Raw genomic sequence first — 17,576 nt, forward strand, 5'->3', positions numbered from 1 at the left:
AGCTGTATGAGTTTGTTTTTAAAGTGCCAAGTTCTTATGGTGCCATTTCGAGGTACATTTGAAGTTCAGATTACTTTTTATTGCATTTTTTATGGAATCAGCAAATATGAAAACGGTGAGTTTAGCATTTTAATTTTTCTTTCTTTATGAAATTTAGCTTATAGATTAAATAATTTTAGATTTTTAAACATTAGCCTTTTAGAACAGCGACAATATGAAATATGCTTATTTCTTTTTCCAATATCTTTATTTTTAAATAGTGAAGGGGGTGAGGAGTTGAAATATAAGCTTTTATTTTACACTATGTTGTTTTTTTTAAAGTTCCCATAGGAGACCTTGGATTGTTCTATTGAAACTTGTGATCATGTTGTATAGGGTGTGACAGGCACCATTCCAAACCTCTTAAATGCTACAAATGACAGTGGCACCTAAATGGTGCTGTTGTGACTGAAGCTTGTTCCAATCTAAGCAGTTATTCTTGGTTGCCAGCTGTATGACACAGCTGGTGAGAATGAGATGTGCTCTGCTCCTGAACTCACTTTATATGATTATGGAGGATGTCCATATAAGTGTACGGAACATGTTGCCACAGAGTTAATCTTAATTGCTCTACACTATAATCATGAAAGAGGCACTTTTAACACATTAATATTACCTTCAATGAGACGTTTTGCAAGTCTTACAAGATTCTAAGAGCTCAGAATTTGATTCTAAACTACAACCCACCAAATGGGTTTGCATGGCAGCTCCCAGATTTTGATCTCTTCCTGCCCAAATTTGATTTTCATGTAGACAATGAAATGGACAATCATTTGAATGTGTTTCCAAGGTTACATCACCTCAAGGTTCCATAACCTAAAAGTGTAATTCACAGTGGAAGACATACTGTACATTTTTAACAATAAGTTTATGCAGAAACAAAAGTTCCAGGCGGCACACAATCCAAGGTGCACGTGTCCAAGGAAGGCATCCACAGTATAACTAATACAAAGGACCGACACTCCAAATCTTCTGGAATATTGTTATACTTTATTCCATCATATCATACAGGCGTAAAATAACGCGTTTCGGCTAATAGTGAGCCTTTTTCACAAGAAGTGAAAAAGGCTCACTATTAGCCGAAACGCATTATTTTACGCCTGTATGATATGATGGAATAAAGTATAAAAATATTCCAGAAGATTTGGAGTGCTTGTCCTTTGTATTAGTTTTAACAATAAGTTTAGATTTCCCTTTTATTTTCTGAATACCTGAAGTCAATTTGCTAAATTAATTGTCCAGTCTACACAATTGTGTTTTTGTGTCTGTGCTACTCCTCATGTGCTGACATTAGTCAGGTCTTTTATGCTTTCAGATTTTATTCGTAACTGGCGTTTTAACTTTTATTTCATGAGTCAATATTACACATCAAAATAAGCAACTCTGTAATATTTCTTATCAGACACATTTGCTTCTTTCTCTGCCAGAAGTGATCAATCATTATAAAAATTCTCAATTCTGAGGTAAATTGTGCATTCAGTGAAGACTTTACTGATAGAAGATGGCAGTTGTTACTGATGAGATTCTATGATGAAGGGAGGAGGGAGGAGATAGAAGCGAAGCTAGAGACAGGGAGAGGCACTAGCAGCAGAGCTCCGCCTCCTCCCTATTCTATCTAGTTCTATTAATATTACAGCTCTGCTGTTCACCAAAACTGTCACTCAAGGAAAACCTACCAGAACGCTGCTCGAGCTGCTCAAGAGAAGACTCAAGCTGCCCATGAGAATAACCCTTTAATGCAGGATTGAATTTTTGGTCCTCCTTCCTAATGTCTTGACAACTGTATAAAAAAGTTTTAACACTCACTTTTCTGACTTAGAATTGCAAGCAGCAACTCTGCCATCTTATCCTCCTACAATGCCGACTAAATAGTTAGAAAAGATTAATACTACCATTTTGTTGCTTTGTGGAATAAATTAACAAGACAAGTGTATATATTTAAAAGAACACTCTTTAGATAAACAATCAACTGGAACTTTTTAAGTCATCAGACTAAAGGGCAAGATGATGAATATCTTGAAAGGACTTCAAGCCATTTTTTTTTTTTTATTAAAGATTGACTAGGCTCTAGTCATTCAGATTCAACAAATCAAATTAATATGTTTTGCAATAACTGAAGGGTTCAACAAAGAAATTGTTCATTTACACAGTGTAACGACTTTTAATAGGTTTTTAACTTAGGCTGACCTGGCTTCAGATACATAATGAATGATCTTTAATAGATCATTCAAAGCACATAGGCTGCCATTGTTTTATGCAGGGCAGGTCCAGTTTGCAGAGGATGATGCGCAGTCGAGAATTATCTTTTCTGCAGCACAAAAGATTATTTCAACTGACGAATGAACATCTTGCATGTTTAGAATGCTCAATTATCGTGAAAACAGCATTTATAGGAGCACTTGTTCACAATAATCATGTAGTGCAAATGGACCACAAGATCGTTTTTGGTCTACTCAATATTAGGCAGTTGGTTTTAAGGTTATGGCCTATTGATGTAGAATGTATACGTTTACTCAAAGACAAAATCCCTATTGGAAAAGTGATGCAAAACCATATCCAGAAAAATATTTGTGACAATAAACTTAAATACAATTTAGTATTTTAAAATGACAATATGTTGCTACATTAATGCACGTCTTGATGGCCTTAAAAAATGACAACATTTTAAATGTGGCTCCAATGTAATAAAATAATATCATTATTATCCTCTTGGAGATATGGCAACATTATTCTAAACGTTTTCTTTTGCTCACTTATGGGGTAGATTATATTGGTTTCATTTTCATGATAATTTTATGTTGAATTTTTTGTAGGTGTAATGATGAAAAAAACTCAGCAAATTTGGTATGCTTTTTTTTCTTTACGACATATCAATTACAGGATAAACAATTTTTTATTTACATCAGGCTTTTACAGACACAGCATTACCAAATTATTTTATTTTTTACTGGGGGAAAAGGGAGGGATTCAAACTTTCCTTTTGTTTTAGTCCCTATAGGGGATTTGATCTTGAAATTGTTTTACTTGTTTCTATATACTGCAAAACTATAGTACTGAAGTATACAGTGGGTACAAAAAGTATTCAGACCCCTTTACATTTTTCAGTCTGTTTCATTGCAGCCATTTGGTAAATTCAAAAAAAGTTCATTTTTTTCTCTCATTTTCTCTCATTAATGTACACTCATCTTGACAGGTAAAAAACAGAAATCTAGAAATTTTTGCAAATTTATTAAATAAGAAAAACTGAAATATCACATGGTCATAAGTATTCAGACCCTTTGCTCAGACACTCATAATTAAGTCACATGCTGTCCATTTCCTTGTGATCCTCCTTGAGATGGTTCTACTCCTTCATTGGAGTCCAGCTGTGTTTAATTAAACTGATAGGACTTGATATGGAAAGGCACACACCTGTCTATATAAGACTTCACAGGTCACAGTGCAGGTCAAACCAAATGAAAATCATGAGGTCAAAGGAACTACCCAAGAAGCTCAGAGACAGAATTGTGGCCACTCACAGATCTGGGCAAGGTTACAAAAGAATTTCTGCTGTACTCAAGGTTCCTAAGAACACAGTGGCCTCCAAAATCCTTAAATGGAAGATGTTTGGGACCACCAGAACTTTTCCTTGACCTGGCCGTCCAGCCAAAATGAGCAATCATGGGAAAAGAGCCTTCGCGATAAAGGCAAAGAAAAACCCCAAGATAACTGTGGCTGAGCTCCAGAGATGCAATAAGGAGATAGTTGACTTTGTGCTTTCTCCTATCACTGCAGCCCTCCACCAGTCGGGCTTTTATGGCAGAGTGGCCCAACGGAAGCCTCTTCTCAGTGCAAGACATATGAAAGCCCACATAATTTGCAAAAAAACACACATGAAGGACTCCCAGACTATGAGAAATAAGATTCTCTGGTCTGATGAGACATAGATAGAACTGTTTGGTGATAATTCTAAGTGGTATGTGGAGAAAACCAGGCACTGCTCATCACCTGCCTAATACTATCCCAACAGTGAAACGTGGTGGTAGCATTATGTTATGCTGGTGTTTTTCAGTGGCAGGGACAGGACGACTGGTTGCAATTGAAGGAAAGATGAATGCGGCCATATCCTGGAAGAAAATCTCTTCCAGAGTGCTCTTGACCTCAGACTTGGCCAAAGGTTCATCTTCCAAAAAGACAATAACCCTAAGCACACAGCTAAAATAACAAAGGAGTGGCTTCAGAACAACACTGTAACCATTCTTGACTGGCCAAGCCAGAGCCCTGACCTAAACCCAATTGAACATCTCTGGAGAGACCTGAAAATGGCTGACCACCAATGTTCACCATCCCACCTGATGGAACTGTAGAGAATCTGCAAGGAAGAATGGCAGAGGATCCCCAAATTTATGTGTGAAAAACTTGTTGCATCATTCCCAAGAAGACGTATGGCTGTACTAGCTCAAAAGGGTGCTTCTACTAAATACTAAGCAAAGGGTCTGAATACTTATGACCATGTGATATTTCAGTTTTTCTTATTTAGTTAAATTGCAAAAAATTTCTACATTTCAGTTTTTTTCTGTCAAGATGGGCTGCAGAGTGTACATTAATGAGGAAACAAAATGAACTTTTTGGAATTTACCAAATGGCTGCAATGAAACAAAGAGTAAAAAAATGTAAAGGGGTCTGAAATACTTTCCGTACCCACTGTATAGTAATAATCAGGGTCTCCGAAGCTTAGTCACAGGTTGGGCTTCATGGAAGTACAAGCATGGCACTGATGACAGCCTTCAGCAGGCCCACTTATGGGTGCTAAGACAATATCTAACCAGGACTGTGCAGCTTAAAGTGTAATCGTTGTTTTCATCAGACAATGCAAAGTAGAAAAAGTCTGTTTTCATCAGACATATTTGCTTTTTTCTCTGCCAGAATTGATCAACCATTATCAAAATTCTCAATTTTTAGGTAAAATCTATATTCAGTGAAGACAGACTCATCAATTACTGAGATTCAAAGTAGGTAGAAAAGGGAGGAGCTAGAGGCAGAACTCCGCCCCTCCTCTATCTAGCACGGCCATCTCAGTAATGGGAAAGTCTTGACTAAATACAGATTTTACTTCACAATTGAGAAATGTGATAATGACTGATCAATTCTGGCAGAGAAAAAAGCAAATTTGTCTTATAAGATATATTACAAAGTGACTTATTTTCATGTATACTATTGATTTATGACATAAAATATAATAAAACGATTAAGCTTTAAATATCACTTAGTTATTAAAGACAGATTCTGGCTGTATAATACAACCGGCATATGTCTTGCGCAAAGTGGGCCCATTCCCTACACATGCACCATGAAGTACAGGTATGTCAAAGAGCATGCTGGGGTTAAGTGAATAAATCTGTCCATGTCCCCCAATGTGGCTGACCATCTAATTTAGCTAAGCTCAACAAATCCAATTACATAGAGATAAATTTGGTCTATCCATAGGTTTTTAAAATGTTTTAGGCAAACATAAATGGACCTGAAACATTGCAAAAACGTTTCTAATTTATAGTAGTATCCAATATCAAAAGTGAACTCTTAGCATTTCTACTACTCTACTATTACTATATTTAAAATGGCAGCACCAATTGCAATAAGCATCAAAATATTTCTGTGGATATATTAAAGACTAAAAAATACAAAAATATATTTAGGATGCTGTAAGGATTATCAAAAATGGAAAGCAAGAAGGTGTGTTTAACATTACATTCCTGAAACAAATGTTTTCACAAAGTGGAACTACTTGTTAAATACAAAATGTCGCAACATGTGAGTGTGTTAGGGACAAGACACCTAAAAAATATATACTTTACATATGAAAAAGAAACAAAAAGAAACATGCAAACCAAGTGCAAGAAATATTACTAAAACCTTTACTTTTTTAGAACAGGAATTAAACACGTTACATACAGTGGAATGAGATAAAATATGTTAGTTTTTATCTTTAAAATCAAAATATTCCTTAAAATATTTACATTTTACAGTATAAAAATAGCAAAACACAAGAATGTACAAGCTGAATTTTCAAGTATTTAAAGCACAAACATAAAATTTCTAAATTTAACTTACTAACAAATTGAAGCTTGAAAGATTAGCCTAAATACCCCTATGGCAAGTGCATTTCAAAGCTATAGTAACCGAACGGCTTTGACTTAAACCATGATGTAATCAACTCTGATATGCTGACCACAATCAGTAACTTATGAAGACCTATCAAAATTTGCCAATAGTTTTTGTTGTTGTTGATGTTTTTACAGCACAAAATAGGTATCTAAATCTCCAAGTAGGAATCTGTAGAGCTTCATGATATTCTGGTTTGAAAAACAGTGCAATTAAAAAACGTTTTCTGTAAAGATTTTTCTTTTAAAATGTTAATACCATAACCTGAAAAAATTTGCTTCATTTGTCACAAAATTTCAAACTAAATATTACACGTTAGCATATTTAGAAAGAAATATACTGGACATTACATTTACATTTGTGTAAAAGATTTGTTAAATAAGTTTACGATTAGTGAGAATTCAACATAAAACATATAATGGGCAATTAGACTTAAAACAGTTTGTGTCTGGGAAAACACTGTCAATTGATAGAAATTCATGGCACAACAACGTAAGAGATAAAACTAACAACATGAGATGTTTTTATCGTTTACTTTTATCACTGTGGTCCCTACTCTTGTCTTTGTGGTGTCGATCCTTGTCTTTGTCCTCTTCTCGATCTTTATTTCTTTCCCTACTTTTTTCTTTTTCATGAGAACGGTCCTCACTTTTAGACTTATCGTTCCTCCCATCTTTACTTGTTCTGCTATCAGAAGACTTATCACTATGAGAGCCTCGAGATCTTTCTTTTTCCCTATGTGACTCATTGCGACTTTTCCGGTCTCTGTCACGACTTCTCTCTTTGTCTCTGCCCTTACGTCTGCTTCTTTCAGAGTCTCTGTCTCCGTGCTTATCACTTCCAGAATCCTTATCATGCCTCTTATCTCTTGAGTGATGTGACTCACTATAAAATCTCTGCCTTTCTCCACTTCTACTTCCTCTACTAGAACTTCTGTCTGATAAACGATCCTGCTTCTCCCAGGGATCGCTGTGTCGTCTTTCTGAACCTCTGTCTTTATGATATAGCTTTTGTGTTGCTTGATACCTGACTTGTTCAGTGGTCAAAATGTGTCCAGTAGCTACATGTCCAAAAAAATGAGGTGGCGGTCTAGCTAATTGAAGTGATGGGTGCCAGGGAACTAATGGATTATGAATACCAGCCTCTGCAGATTGAAACCTAGGTGGTCTCGGAAACCCCATACCTAATGGTGTTGGTAAGAGAGGTGGTATGTGACTAGCATAGGGAAATAGTGGATTAGCCTGCAAAGGAAAACCAGGAGTGTGCTGGAACGGGAAAGCCGGAGGACTAGCCTTTAAAGGTAAGAACGGTGGTTGTGGTATCATTAATGGAGAAAAGGTTGGCGGAAATGGAGGAACTGGAGTTTTGCAAGGATTTTCACTGTGTGGAGCATTAGATGTTTGTGCCTGGGACTTGTTTGCAGCCAAAGCTCGCCTAAATTGTTGAAGAGGATCTGTCTCATCTATAAGGAGATCTGGAGGGAACTTTTTTTCAGTGTTTGATTCTTTGGCTATATTTTTTTCTGCGTCTGTAGAAGAAGGAAACAGTAATGAACTGGTTTTTGGTGGTCTGTTTTTAGTTGAAGATGCATCTGTTTCTTCTTGAGAATGTTTCTTTGTTTTATCTTTTTTGTGGCGTGAAGTACTCTCAGTGGATTCCTTATTTGGACGTGAATTAAATTCACAATCTTTTGGATCGGAAGTGCTAGTATGATGACCTCTTCCTGCTGCTTGTCTAGGATCTCTTTTACTTTGTATTACTTTTTGAGATTTCACAGGGCTTGAATGAACATCTACAGATGCTACATTATTGTTATCAGTGGTATCTTGTGTCACTGGAATTGAAGACATATTACAATCTGGTACAATATGTTCAATATCATCTTGTTCTATTTTATCTTCCATTTCCTTGTCCAGAACATTCATTGTTGTTAAAAATGCCTCCGTGGAAACATCGGGAGGTTTATCTTTTAGAGAAAGCCCTAATGATGATCCAGATAGTATAGTTACTGGAGCTGGATCATCCTTAGTTTCTTCTATTATACTGGATGCTGTGTTCATTTCTGTATCCAATGCTTTTTCAGATATGACTGATTCCTCAATTACTTGATTTTTTTCTTCTTTTAATGGCTTATGATTATTTACTGTAGCTTGGGGTTTACATTCAAATGTATTTTCTGTAGTACCTAAAAGAGATTGTAATATATCATCCACAGCAATAGGTTTGTTTGCGAGATCTAAGGTAGATTGCGGATTTTCCCATCCAACTAAAACTCCTGGTAAAAATCGTAATGGCTTTGTAGGTTCCCGTTTAATTGCTTCTGGAGCAGGTTCAACTGCTATTGGCGGTTCCTCGCTTTCTGAAAGCTGTGCTCGGTTTCTATTCTTATGCAATACCGTTGTAAAAGAGTTAAAAAAATCATTTTCATCATCATCATCTTCCTCATCGTTGTCATCATCGAGCTCGACTCTACTCCTCTTCTCCGGGACATTCAGTAAAGAGCCTAACTGTTCATCATCAATGCTTGTACTGTGTTGTCTCTTCACTTTCTGGCGAATTATCAAAGCCAGTAGTAAGTTTGGTCTACGTGCTTCTAGGCCTGTTGATACAATAAACATATACTTCTAGTAAGCAGTCATGCAAAATAATTCATAAAATATTTCATTACCAACATAATGCTAAATAAAATATGAGCCAAGAACATAACTTTGTGTCCATATTACTACATTTAATGAAAGAAGTGGAAGAGTGCACCACAATAGCATATAGTGGTAAAGAGGGTGCTAATAATGCAATGTAAGCAAAGGGGTCAATTTAAGGAAAAAGACATTGCATATGAAAGCACAACCCATAATAACAAATGAAACAAACTTTATTCACAGTACACGTTATACAATCTAAAAACAGTTAAAACATGAACAGCAGACAAGATCTGGTACCGAAAAGTAGTATCAAAATACAAAAGCAATAATGGTCGTAGTAATACCCTGCCACAGGAAGGATAATGCGGAAAAGAGATTCACACCTGCAGAACAGATCTATAATCAAGGGATGTATCATGCAATATACATATATAGAGACAATCGCCTAGAAAAAAAAGCAAGGTGTAATTTAGATACAATAACTCTATATTAGGTGATGAGAGCTGGTGCAACCAAGCAAGAAAGCAATAAAGAGGCTCGTATATAGCCATAACAACTGTACAATCTCGCAAGGGATGCTTTTTTTCTAGGCGATTGTCTCTATATGATACATCCGCTCCAGAGCGGACCCTGCAGTATATAAGTATGTGTATATATATATATATATATATACAGTTAGGTCCAGAAATATTTGGACAGTGACACAAGTTTTGTTATTTTAGCTGTTTACAGAGACATGTTCAGAAATACAATTATATATATATAATATGGGCTGAAAGTGCACACTCCCAGCTGCAATATGAGAGTTTTCACATCCAAATCGGAGAAAGGGTTTAGGAATCATAGCTCTGTAATGCATAGCCTCCTCTTTTTCAAGGGACCAAAAGTAATTGGACAAGGGACTCTAAGGGCTGCAATTAACTCTGAAGGCGTCTCCCTCGTTAACCTGTAATCAATGAAGTAGTTAAAAGGTCTGGGGTTGATTACAGGTGTGTGGTTTTGCATTTGGAAGCTGTTGCTGTGCCCAGACAACATGCGGTCTATGGAACTCTCAATTGAGGTGAAGCAGAACATCCTGAGGCTGAAAAAAAAGAAAAAATCCATCAGAGAGATAGCAGACATGCTTGGAGTAGCAAAATCAACAGTCGGGTACATTCTGAGAAAAAAGGAATTGACTGGTGAGCTTGGGAACTCAAAAAGGCCTGGGCGTCCACGGATGACAACAGTGGTGGATGATCGCCGCATACTTTCTTTGGTGAAGAAGAACTCGTTCACAACATCAACTGAAGTCCAGAACACTCTCAGTGAAGTAGGTGTATCTGTCTCTAAGTCAACAGTAAAGAGAAGACTCCATGAAAGTAAATACAAAGGGTTCACATCTAGATGAAAACCATTCATCAATTCCAAAAATAGACAGGCCAGAGTTAAATTTGCTAAAGTTTGCTGAAAAAAGTTTGGAGAAGAAAGGGAACGGCACATGATGCAAGGCACACCCCATCCTCTGTAAAACATGGTGGAGGCAACGTGATGGCATGGGCATGCATGGCTTTCAATGGCACTGGGTCACTTGTGTTTATTGATGACATAACAGCAGACAAGAGTAGCCGGATGAATTCTGAAGTGTACCGGGATATACTTTCAGCCCAGATTCAGCCAAATGCCGCAAAGTTGATCGGACGGCGCTTCATAGTACAGATGGACAATGACCCCAAGCATACAGCCAAAGCTACCCAGGAGTTCATGAGTGCAAAAAAGTGGAACATTCTGCAATGGCCAAGTCAATCACCAGATCTTAACCCAATTGAGCATGCATTTCACTTGCTCAAATCCAGACTTCAGACGGAAAGACCCACAAACAAGCAAGACCTGAAGGCTGCGGCTGTAAAGGCCTGGCAAAGCATTAAGAAGGAGGAAACCCAGCGTTTGGTGATGTCCATGGGTTCCAGACTTAAGGCAGTGATTGCCTCCAAAGGATTCGCAACAAAATATTGAAAATAAAAATATTTTGTTTGGGTTTGGTTTATTTGTCCAATTACTTTTGACCTCCTAAAATGTGGAGTGTTTGTAAAGAAATGTGACAATTCCTACAATTTCTATCAGATATTTTTGTTCAAACCTTCAAATTAAACGTTACAATCTGCACTTGAATTCTGTTGTAGAGGTTTCATTTCAAATCCAATGTGGTGGCATGCAGAGCCCAACTCGCGAAAATTGTGTCACTGTCCAAATATTTCTGAACCTAACTGTATATATATATATATATATATATATATATATATATATATACATATATACATATATATATATATATATATATATATATATATATATATATATATATATATATATATATATATATATACATATAAACACATATATACAAACACATATATACATACATACATACATACATACACCCCCCCCCCCGTATATTCGGTTTATAAGACGCACCCCCTACTTTCCCCCAAACTTTGGGGGAACAAAAGTGCGTCTTATAAAGCGAAAAATACGGTATATAATACAAACTTTGGACAAACGTGCACTTTTCCTTAAACTTGAAAAAAATAACTAAGTAACAAGTTTAGTGGAGCTTGAGGGAATGAGGAAGAAAAAATACAGAAAACCGCGCTGAGCTCCATAATAATAATTAAAAAAAAAAAATATCAACAACATTAACAGCGTCACGTCTAAAAGGGGGGAAAAAAATATGGTACAAACATATTGGACTAGTAAAATGCATTAAGAATAATAAAATGGAAAATTGAAAATATGAGGCTCAAACTTTTCAAAACTCCAAGGGTCAACAGTTTGAACACACCTACATGTAATGTTTTTTGTTGTTCTTATAACAGGTGAACACTGTACATTCCAACTGAACACAGACAAAACAACAAAGGAACACATATGGAAACAAAGATTACAGAAACACATGTGAAACAAACTCAGAAGGTGTGATAACCCTTAGAGTCCTTAAAGTACTCTCTTCTCCTCCACCCCATTTACTTTGGTGACAGCTTTATACAACCTTGGAAATCTCTCAAGCAGATCATCTGGTAGTGACCTGGATTGGCTTCCAATGAACAGGTACGCATCGCCAAGAGTTAATTTGTGGAATCACCAGTCTTCAGAAAGTGTTTGCAACCTGTGCTTTGCTGATGCTGTGTTGGTAACCAGATCTATACAATACTCTAAAAGTTCTATGTCACAACTACTACGCCAGAATATGGTAAGAACCACTCAATTAAGTAAAGAGAAACAAAAGTCCATCATTACTTTAATACATGGAGGTCAGTCAATCTGGAAAATTGCTAGAAACTAGAACGTATCCTCAAGGACAGTGATGTTAACCATGAATCACTATGATGAAGCTGGCTTTCATAAAAACTACCCCAGGAAAGAAAGAGAACGAATTACCTACACTGCAGATAATGAATTAATCAAAGTTAATAGCCTCAGAAGCAGCAAATTAACAGCACCTCAGATAACTGCCTTCATAAATGATGTACAGACAACAAGAAGCAGACACATGTCAACATCAAACTCGGCTGTCTATAGGTAACTGCACAAAGCCTTTATGGTTGAATTGTTGTAACGAAGGCGCTACTGAGCAGAGTAAAGAAAAGACTTGTTTCTCCAAAGAAACGCGAGGACAGGACAATAGATCAGTGGAAATCTGCACTGTGTTCTGATGAGTTGAAGTTTCATAGTTTTTGCACCAAACACCATGTCTTCGTGAGGCTTAGCAAAGGTGATTAGATGTTTTCTTTAGATATGTGGTACTTACTGTGAAATTTGGATGCATAGGTATGATGGTGCTTCATTCCAAATTCAGTGCACCCAGCATGGCTACTATCAAAATCTACAATGATATATCACCCCATCTGGTTTCTAGTTAATGGGACCATAATTTGTGCTTTAACAGGACAATGACCCAAAACTAGAGTTCAGCGGATTGCTGATAATCCGAAGAGAGAGAAAGAGAGAGAGGAAAAAAAAAAAAAAAAACCCAAATCCGGATCGTGCAGCCGGATTCCCGCGTCCGGGTCAGACCCGGATCGGACGCTGAAACCGTACGGATCCGGATTTTTACAGTTCGGGTCTGCTCAGCACTACCCAAAACACATCTACAGATTATGGAAGGTCTATGTGACCAAAAAGGAGAGAAACTGAGTGCTGCATCTGAAAGTATGACTTCCACATTCATATGACCTCAGCCCAATTGAGACTGTTTGAGAAGTGTTGGGTCCAAGAAGGAAGGCAACACAGCCAACAAGTGCTCAACACCTCTAGTAACTTCTTCAAGACCAGAGGAAAGCCAGGTGACTGACTCATGAACTTGTTTTAAACAATACCAAGTGTGTAAAGCTGTCATCAGAGTAAAAGGGGCTCATTTGAGGACGCTAAAGTTTAACACACATTATGTTTTGTTTCATACATATTTCTTTACTCCTTGCACTATATGTGTTCCTTTGTGGTTTTTCCTCCTTCAGTCTGAATATACAATGTCCACATTCTAATAATAAGGAAAACCTTTTAAATAGCTGTGTGCAAAATGTTAACCAATACTATTCAGTCATAGCTGAAAGTGTTGGCACCCTTGAAATTGTTCTTTATTTTCATGACTCTGAAAATTGTAGATTCACATTGAAGGCATCAAAACTATGAATTAACACATGTAGAATGAAATACTTAGCAAAAAAGTGTGAAACAACAACTGAAAATATGTCTTATATTCTAGGTTCTTCAAAGTAGCCACCTTTTGCTTTGATTACTACTTTGCACACTCTTGGCATTCTCTTGATGAGCTTCAAGAGGTAGTCACTCTTGAGACAGTTATTCAAAATTGAAGGCATACTGAACCAGCATGGCTACCACAGCACCTTGCAGCGGCATGTTATTCCATCCGGTTTGCGTTTAGTTGGACCATCATTTATTTTTCAACAGGACAATGACCCCAAACACACCTCCAGGCTGTGTAAGGGCTATTTTGACTAAGAAGGAGAGTGATGGGGTGCTACGCCAGATGACCTGGCCTCCACAGTCACCAGACCTGAACCCAGTAGAGATGGTTTGGGGTGAGCTGGACCGCAGAGTGAAGGCAAATGGGCCAACAAATGCTAAGCATCTCGGGAACTCCTTCAAGGCTGTTGGAAGACCATATCCGGTAACTACTTCTCGAAGCTCATCAAGAGAATGCCAAGAGTGTGCAAAATAGTAATTAAAGCAAAAGGTGGTTACTTTGAAGAACTCAGAATATAAGACATATTTTCAGTTGATTAACAATTTTTTGTTAAGTAGTTCATTCCACATGTGTTAATTTATAGTTTTGATGCCTTCAATGTGAACCTACAATTTTCAGAGTCATGAAAATAAAGAAAACTCTTTGAATGAAAAGGTGTGTCCGAACTTTTGGCTTGTACTGTATTTCTCACAAAACATTATTACAATTACACAATTTGTTACACACTTTTATTACCTTTGTGCGTATTGGAACAACATAAAAAAGGCAAATTAGACACAGTTTCATACAAAATCCCCAAAATGGGCCGGACACAATTGTTGGCACCTTCCAAAATTGTGGATAAATAACTATTTCAAGCATGTGATGCTCGTTCAAACTGACTGTGGCAAAGAACAGGTATGGGGAATATGAAACCAGATAAAAAGGGGAGAAGTTGACTCAATCTTTGAATTGTGCTGGTGTGTACCACACATACCACACAAGTATTGAGAAAAGAAAGAGGATGAGAGAACTACCTTAAGACTTGAGAATCAAAATTGTTGAAAAATAACAACAATCTCAACATTACAAGTCCATCTCAAGAGAGATTGATGTTTTTGCCCACGGTGCACAACATAATCAAGACGTTTACAACCCATACAACTGTAGCTAAGCTCCCTGAACGTGGACAGCAGAAAAAATTGACGAAAGGCTGCATAGTCTGGATGGTGGATAAGCTGCCCAAATCAAGTTCCAAAGAAATTCAAGCTGTCCTGCAGGCTCAGGGTGCATCAGTGTCACCACAAACTATTTGTCCACATCTGAATGAAATGAAATGCTATGGCAGGAAACCCAGGAGAACTCCACTGCTTGCACAGAGATAGAAAAAAGTTAGACTGTAGTTTGCCAGAATGTATGTGTGTAAGCCAAAATCCTTCTAGGAAAGTGTTTTGTGGACACATGGATAGAGATTTTTGGTAAAGCATATCATTCTACTGTTTGCCGAAAACAGAATGAGACCTAAAAAGAAAAGAACACAGTACCTACAGTGAAATATTAGAGAGGGGTTCAAATATGCTTGTGGTTGTTTTGCTGCCTCTGGCACTGAGTGCTTTGATTGTATGCAAGGTATCAAAATCTGAAGATTACCACAGGATTTTGGATCACAAGGTAGTGAATGGTGTCAGAAAGCTGGGTTTGTGTCATAGGTCATAGGTATGTCAGCAGGACACTGACCCCAAATATACTTCAAGTAGCACCCAGAAAAGGATGGAAGCAAAGCACTGGAGAGGTCTGAAGTGGCAGCAATGAATCCAGATCTAAATCCCATTGAACACCTGGGGAGAGATCTTAAAACTGCAGTTGGGAGAAAGCATTGTTCAAATGTGAGAGATCTGGAGCAGTTTGGAATGGAAGAGTGGTCCAAAATTCCATTTGAGAGGTTTAAAGGGACAGTATCGCGTTTTTTTATTTTTGTATTAAAAATAGTGATTCTGAAATCAAGTATTTCTAATACAAAATGAAAATCGTAGCTTATTTTCTTTTTCTGTTATTCTAATTTTACTGTATGCACTGGGGGCCATGTTGGATTTGCTGTGTGTGTAACGACAGTTACACACTCCTTTATGGCAGCCCCTGTGCATAGAGAATAGTGGTCGCTATCCGACCCTATGTTTAACGTTACAGTGGGCGTATGCTGTGACCTGGATGCGCCCCCTGGGCTGTCCAGATCACAGCAGAGGGAGGAGTTCAGCCGCCATCATCGTGGAGCTCACAGCGTATGCTGTTTGCTCCACTTCACCCCCGTCAACCGCCGGGATATGTGAGTACAGGCCGCCTCCCCTCCCCTGCCCCCGTTACCGATGACACCGCCTCCCTCCGCTCTCCCCAGCCCCCGCTACTGCTACCGCTAGTGCCGCCCCTCGCCGTTCCCGTCTCCGCTGACACCCCATCCCTTCGCTCTCCTCAGCCCCCGCTAGTGCCGCCCCTCCCCCCGCCGTTACCGTCTCCGATGACACTTCCTCCCTCCGCTCTCCCCAGCCACCGCTCTGCTCGCCGCTACTGTGTATGTGTGTGCCCTTGCCCCACTGCATGCGAGTACCGCCGCTGATGCTGTCTGCACGGCTGTGTATTATCCTCTCCTGTTTCATACTATCTGCTGAGCCGTGTATCTAATCCTCTCTGATACACAGCTCAGCAGACCGCATCACCCAGGACAGGATTAGATACACAGCTCATCAGACAGTATCTAATCCTGTCCTGGGTGATACTGTCTGCTGAGCTGTGTATCTAATCCTGTCCTGGGTGATGCTGTGTGCACGGCCGTGTATCTAATCCTCTCCTGGGTGATGCGGTCTGCACGGCCGTGTATCTAATCCTCTCCTGGGTGATGCTGTGTGCACGGCCGTGTATCTAATCCTCTCCTGGGTGATGCTGTGTGCACGGCCGTGTATCTAATCCTGTCCTGGGTGATGCTGTGTGCACGGCCGTGTATCTAATCCTGTCCTGGGTGATGCGGTCTGCACGGCCGTGTATCTAATCCTGTCCTGGGTGATGCTGTGTGCACGGCCGTGTATCTAATCCTGTCCTGGTTGATGCGGTCTGCACGGCCGTGTATCTAATCCTGTCCTGGTTGATACGGTCTGCACGGCCGTGTATCTAATCCTGTCCTGGGTGATGCTGTGTGCACGGCCGTGTATCTAATCCTCTCCTGGGTGATGCTGTGTGCACGGCCGTGTATCTAATCCTCTCCTGGGTGATGCTGTGTGCACGGCCGTGTATCTAATCCTCTCCTGGGTGATGCTGTGATGCTGTGTGCACGGCCGTGTATCTAATCCTCTCCTGGGTGATGCTGTGTGCACGGCCGTGTATCTAATCCTCTCCTGGGTGATGCTGTGTGCACGGCCGTGTATCTAATCCTCTCCTGGGTGATGCTGTGTGCACGGCCGTGTATCTAATCCTGTCCTGGGTGATGCGGTGTGCACGGCCGTGTATCTAATCCTGTCCTGGGTGATACTGTCTGCTGAGCCGTGTATCTAATCCTAGCCTGTGTGATACTGTCTGCTGAGCCGTGTATCTAATCCTAGCCTGGGTGATACTGTCTGCTGAGCTGTGTATCTAATCCTAGCCTGTGTGATACTGTCTGCTGAGCCGTGTATCTAATCCTAGCCTGGGTGATACTGTCTGCTGAGTTGTGTGTCTAATCCTCTCCTGTGTGATACTGTCTGCAGAGCCGTGTATCTAATTCTGTCCTGTGTGATACTCCTGCTGTCCTTGGTGACACTTTAGACATTTCTGGTCACCAACAAAATGGCTGTGCACTGTGTCCCTACATGTCATTCTCTGTTATCCTTTGTAAACACTCAGATTGGGAGGTGGAGGCGTGCCACCACACACAGGAGAGCAGACTCCGTCCACTTTACTGCAAGCTGTAACGTGAGCTTTTTCCTACAGTGGGATTTCTGTAGGATTTCAGAAGCTGCTCCCCCTAGTGTTTAACAGTGGAAACAGTGGAAAATATTAAACTTTTTAAT

General features: G+C 39.1%; 1 protein-coding gene across 1 annotated transcript in view; it reads right to left on the minus strand.

Moving 5' to 3' along the window:
• Window positions 1-4,671: 4,671 nt before the first annotated feature.
• Window positions 4,672-17,576, minus strand: part of PHF3 (PHD finger protein 3) — a 180,498-nt gene continuing 167,593 nt past the window's right edge. Inside the window, exon 16 of the mRNA XM_075340255.1 lies at window positions 4,672-8,779. Coding sequence (XP_075196370.1) covers window positions 6,705-8,779 — 2,075 coding nt within the window. The 3' untranslated portion in view covers window positions 4,672-6,704. The remainder of the gene's footprint in view (window positions 8,780-17,576) is intronic.

The sequence above is a fragment of the Anomaloglossus baeobatrachus genome, chromosome 3, assembly GCF_048569485.1.
Source record: "Anomaloglossus baeobatrachus isolate aAnoBae1 chromosome 3, aAnoBae1.hap1, whole genome shotgun sequence".
NCBI classification, from domain to species: Eukaryota; Metazoa; Chordata; class Amphibia; order Anura; family Aromobatidae; genus Anomaloglossus; species Anomaloglossus baeobatrachus.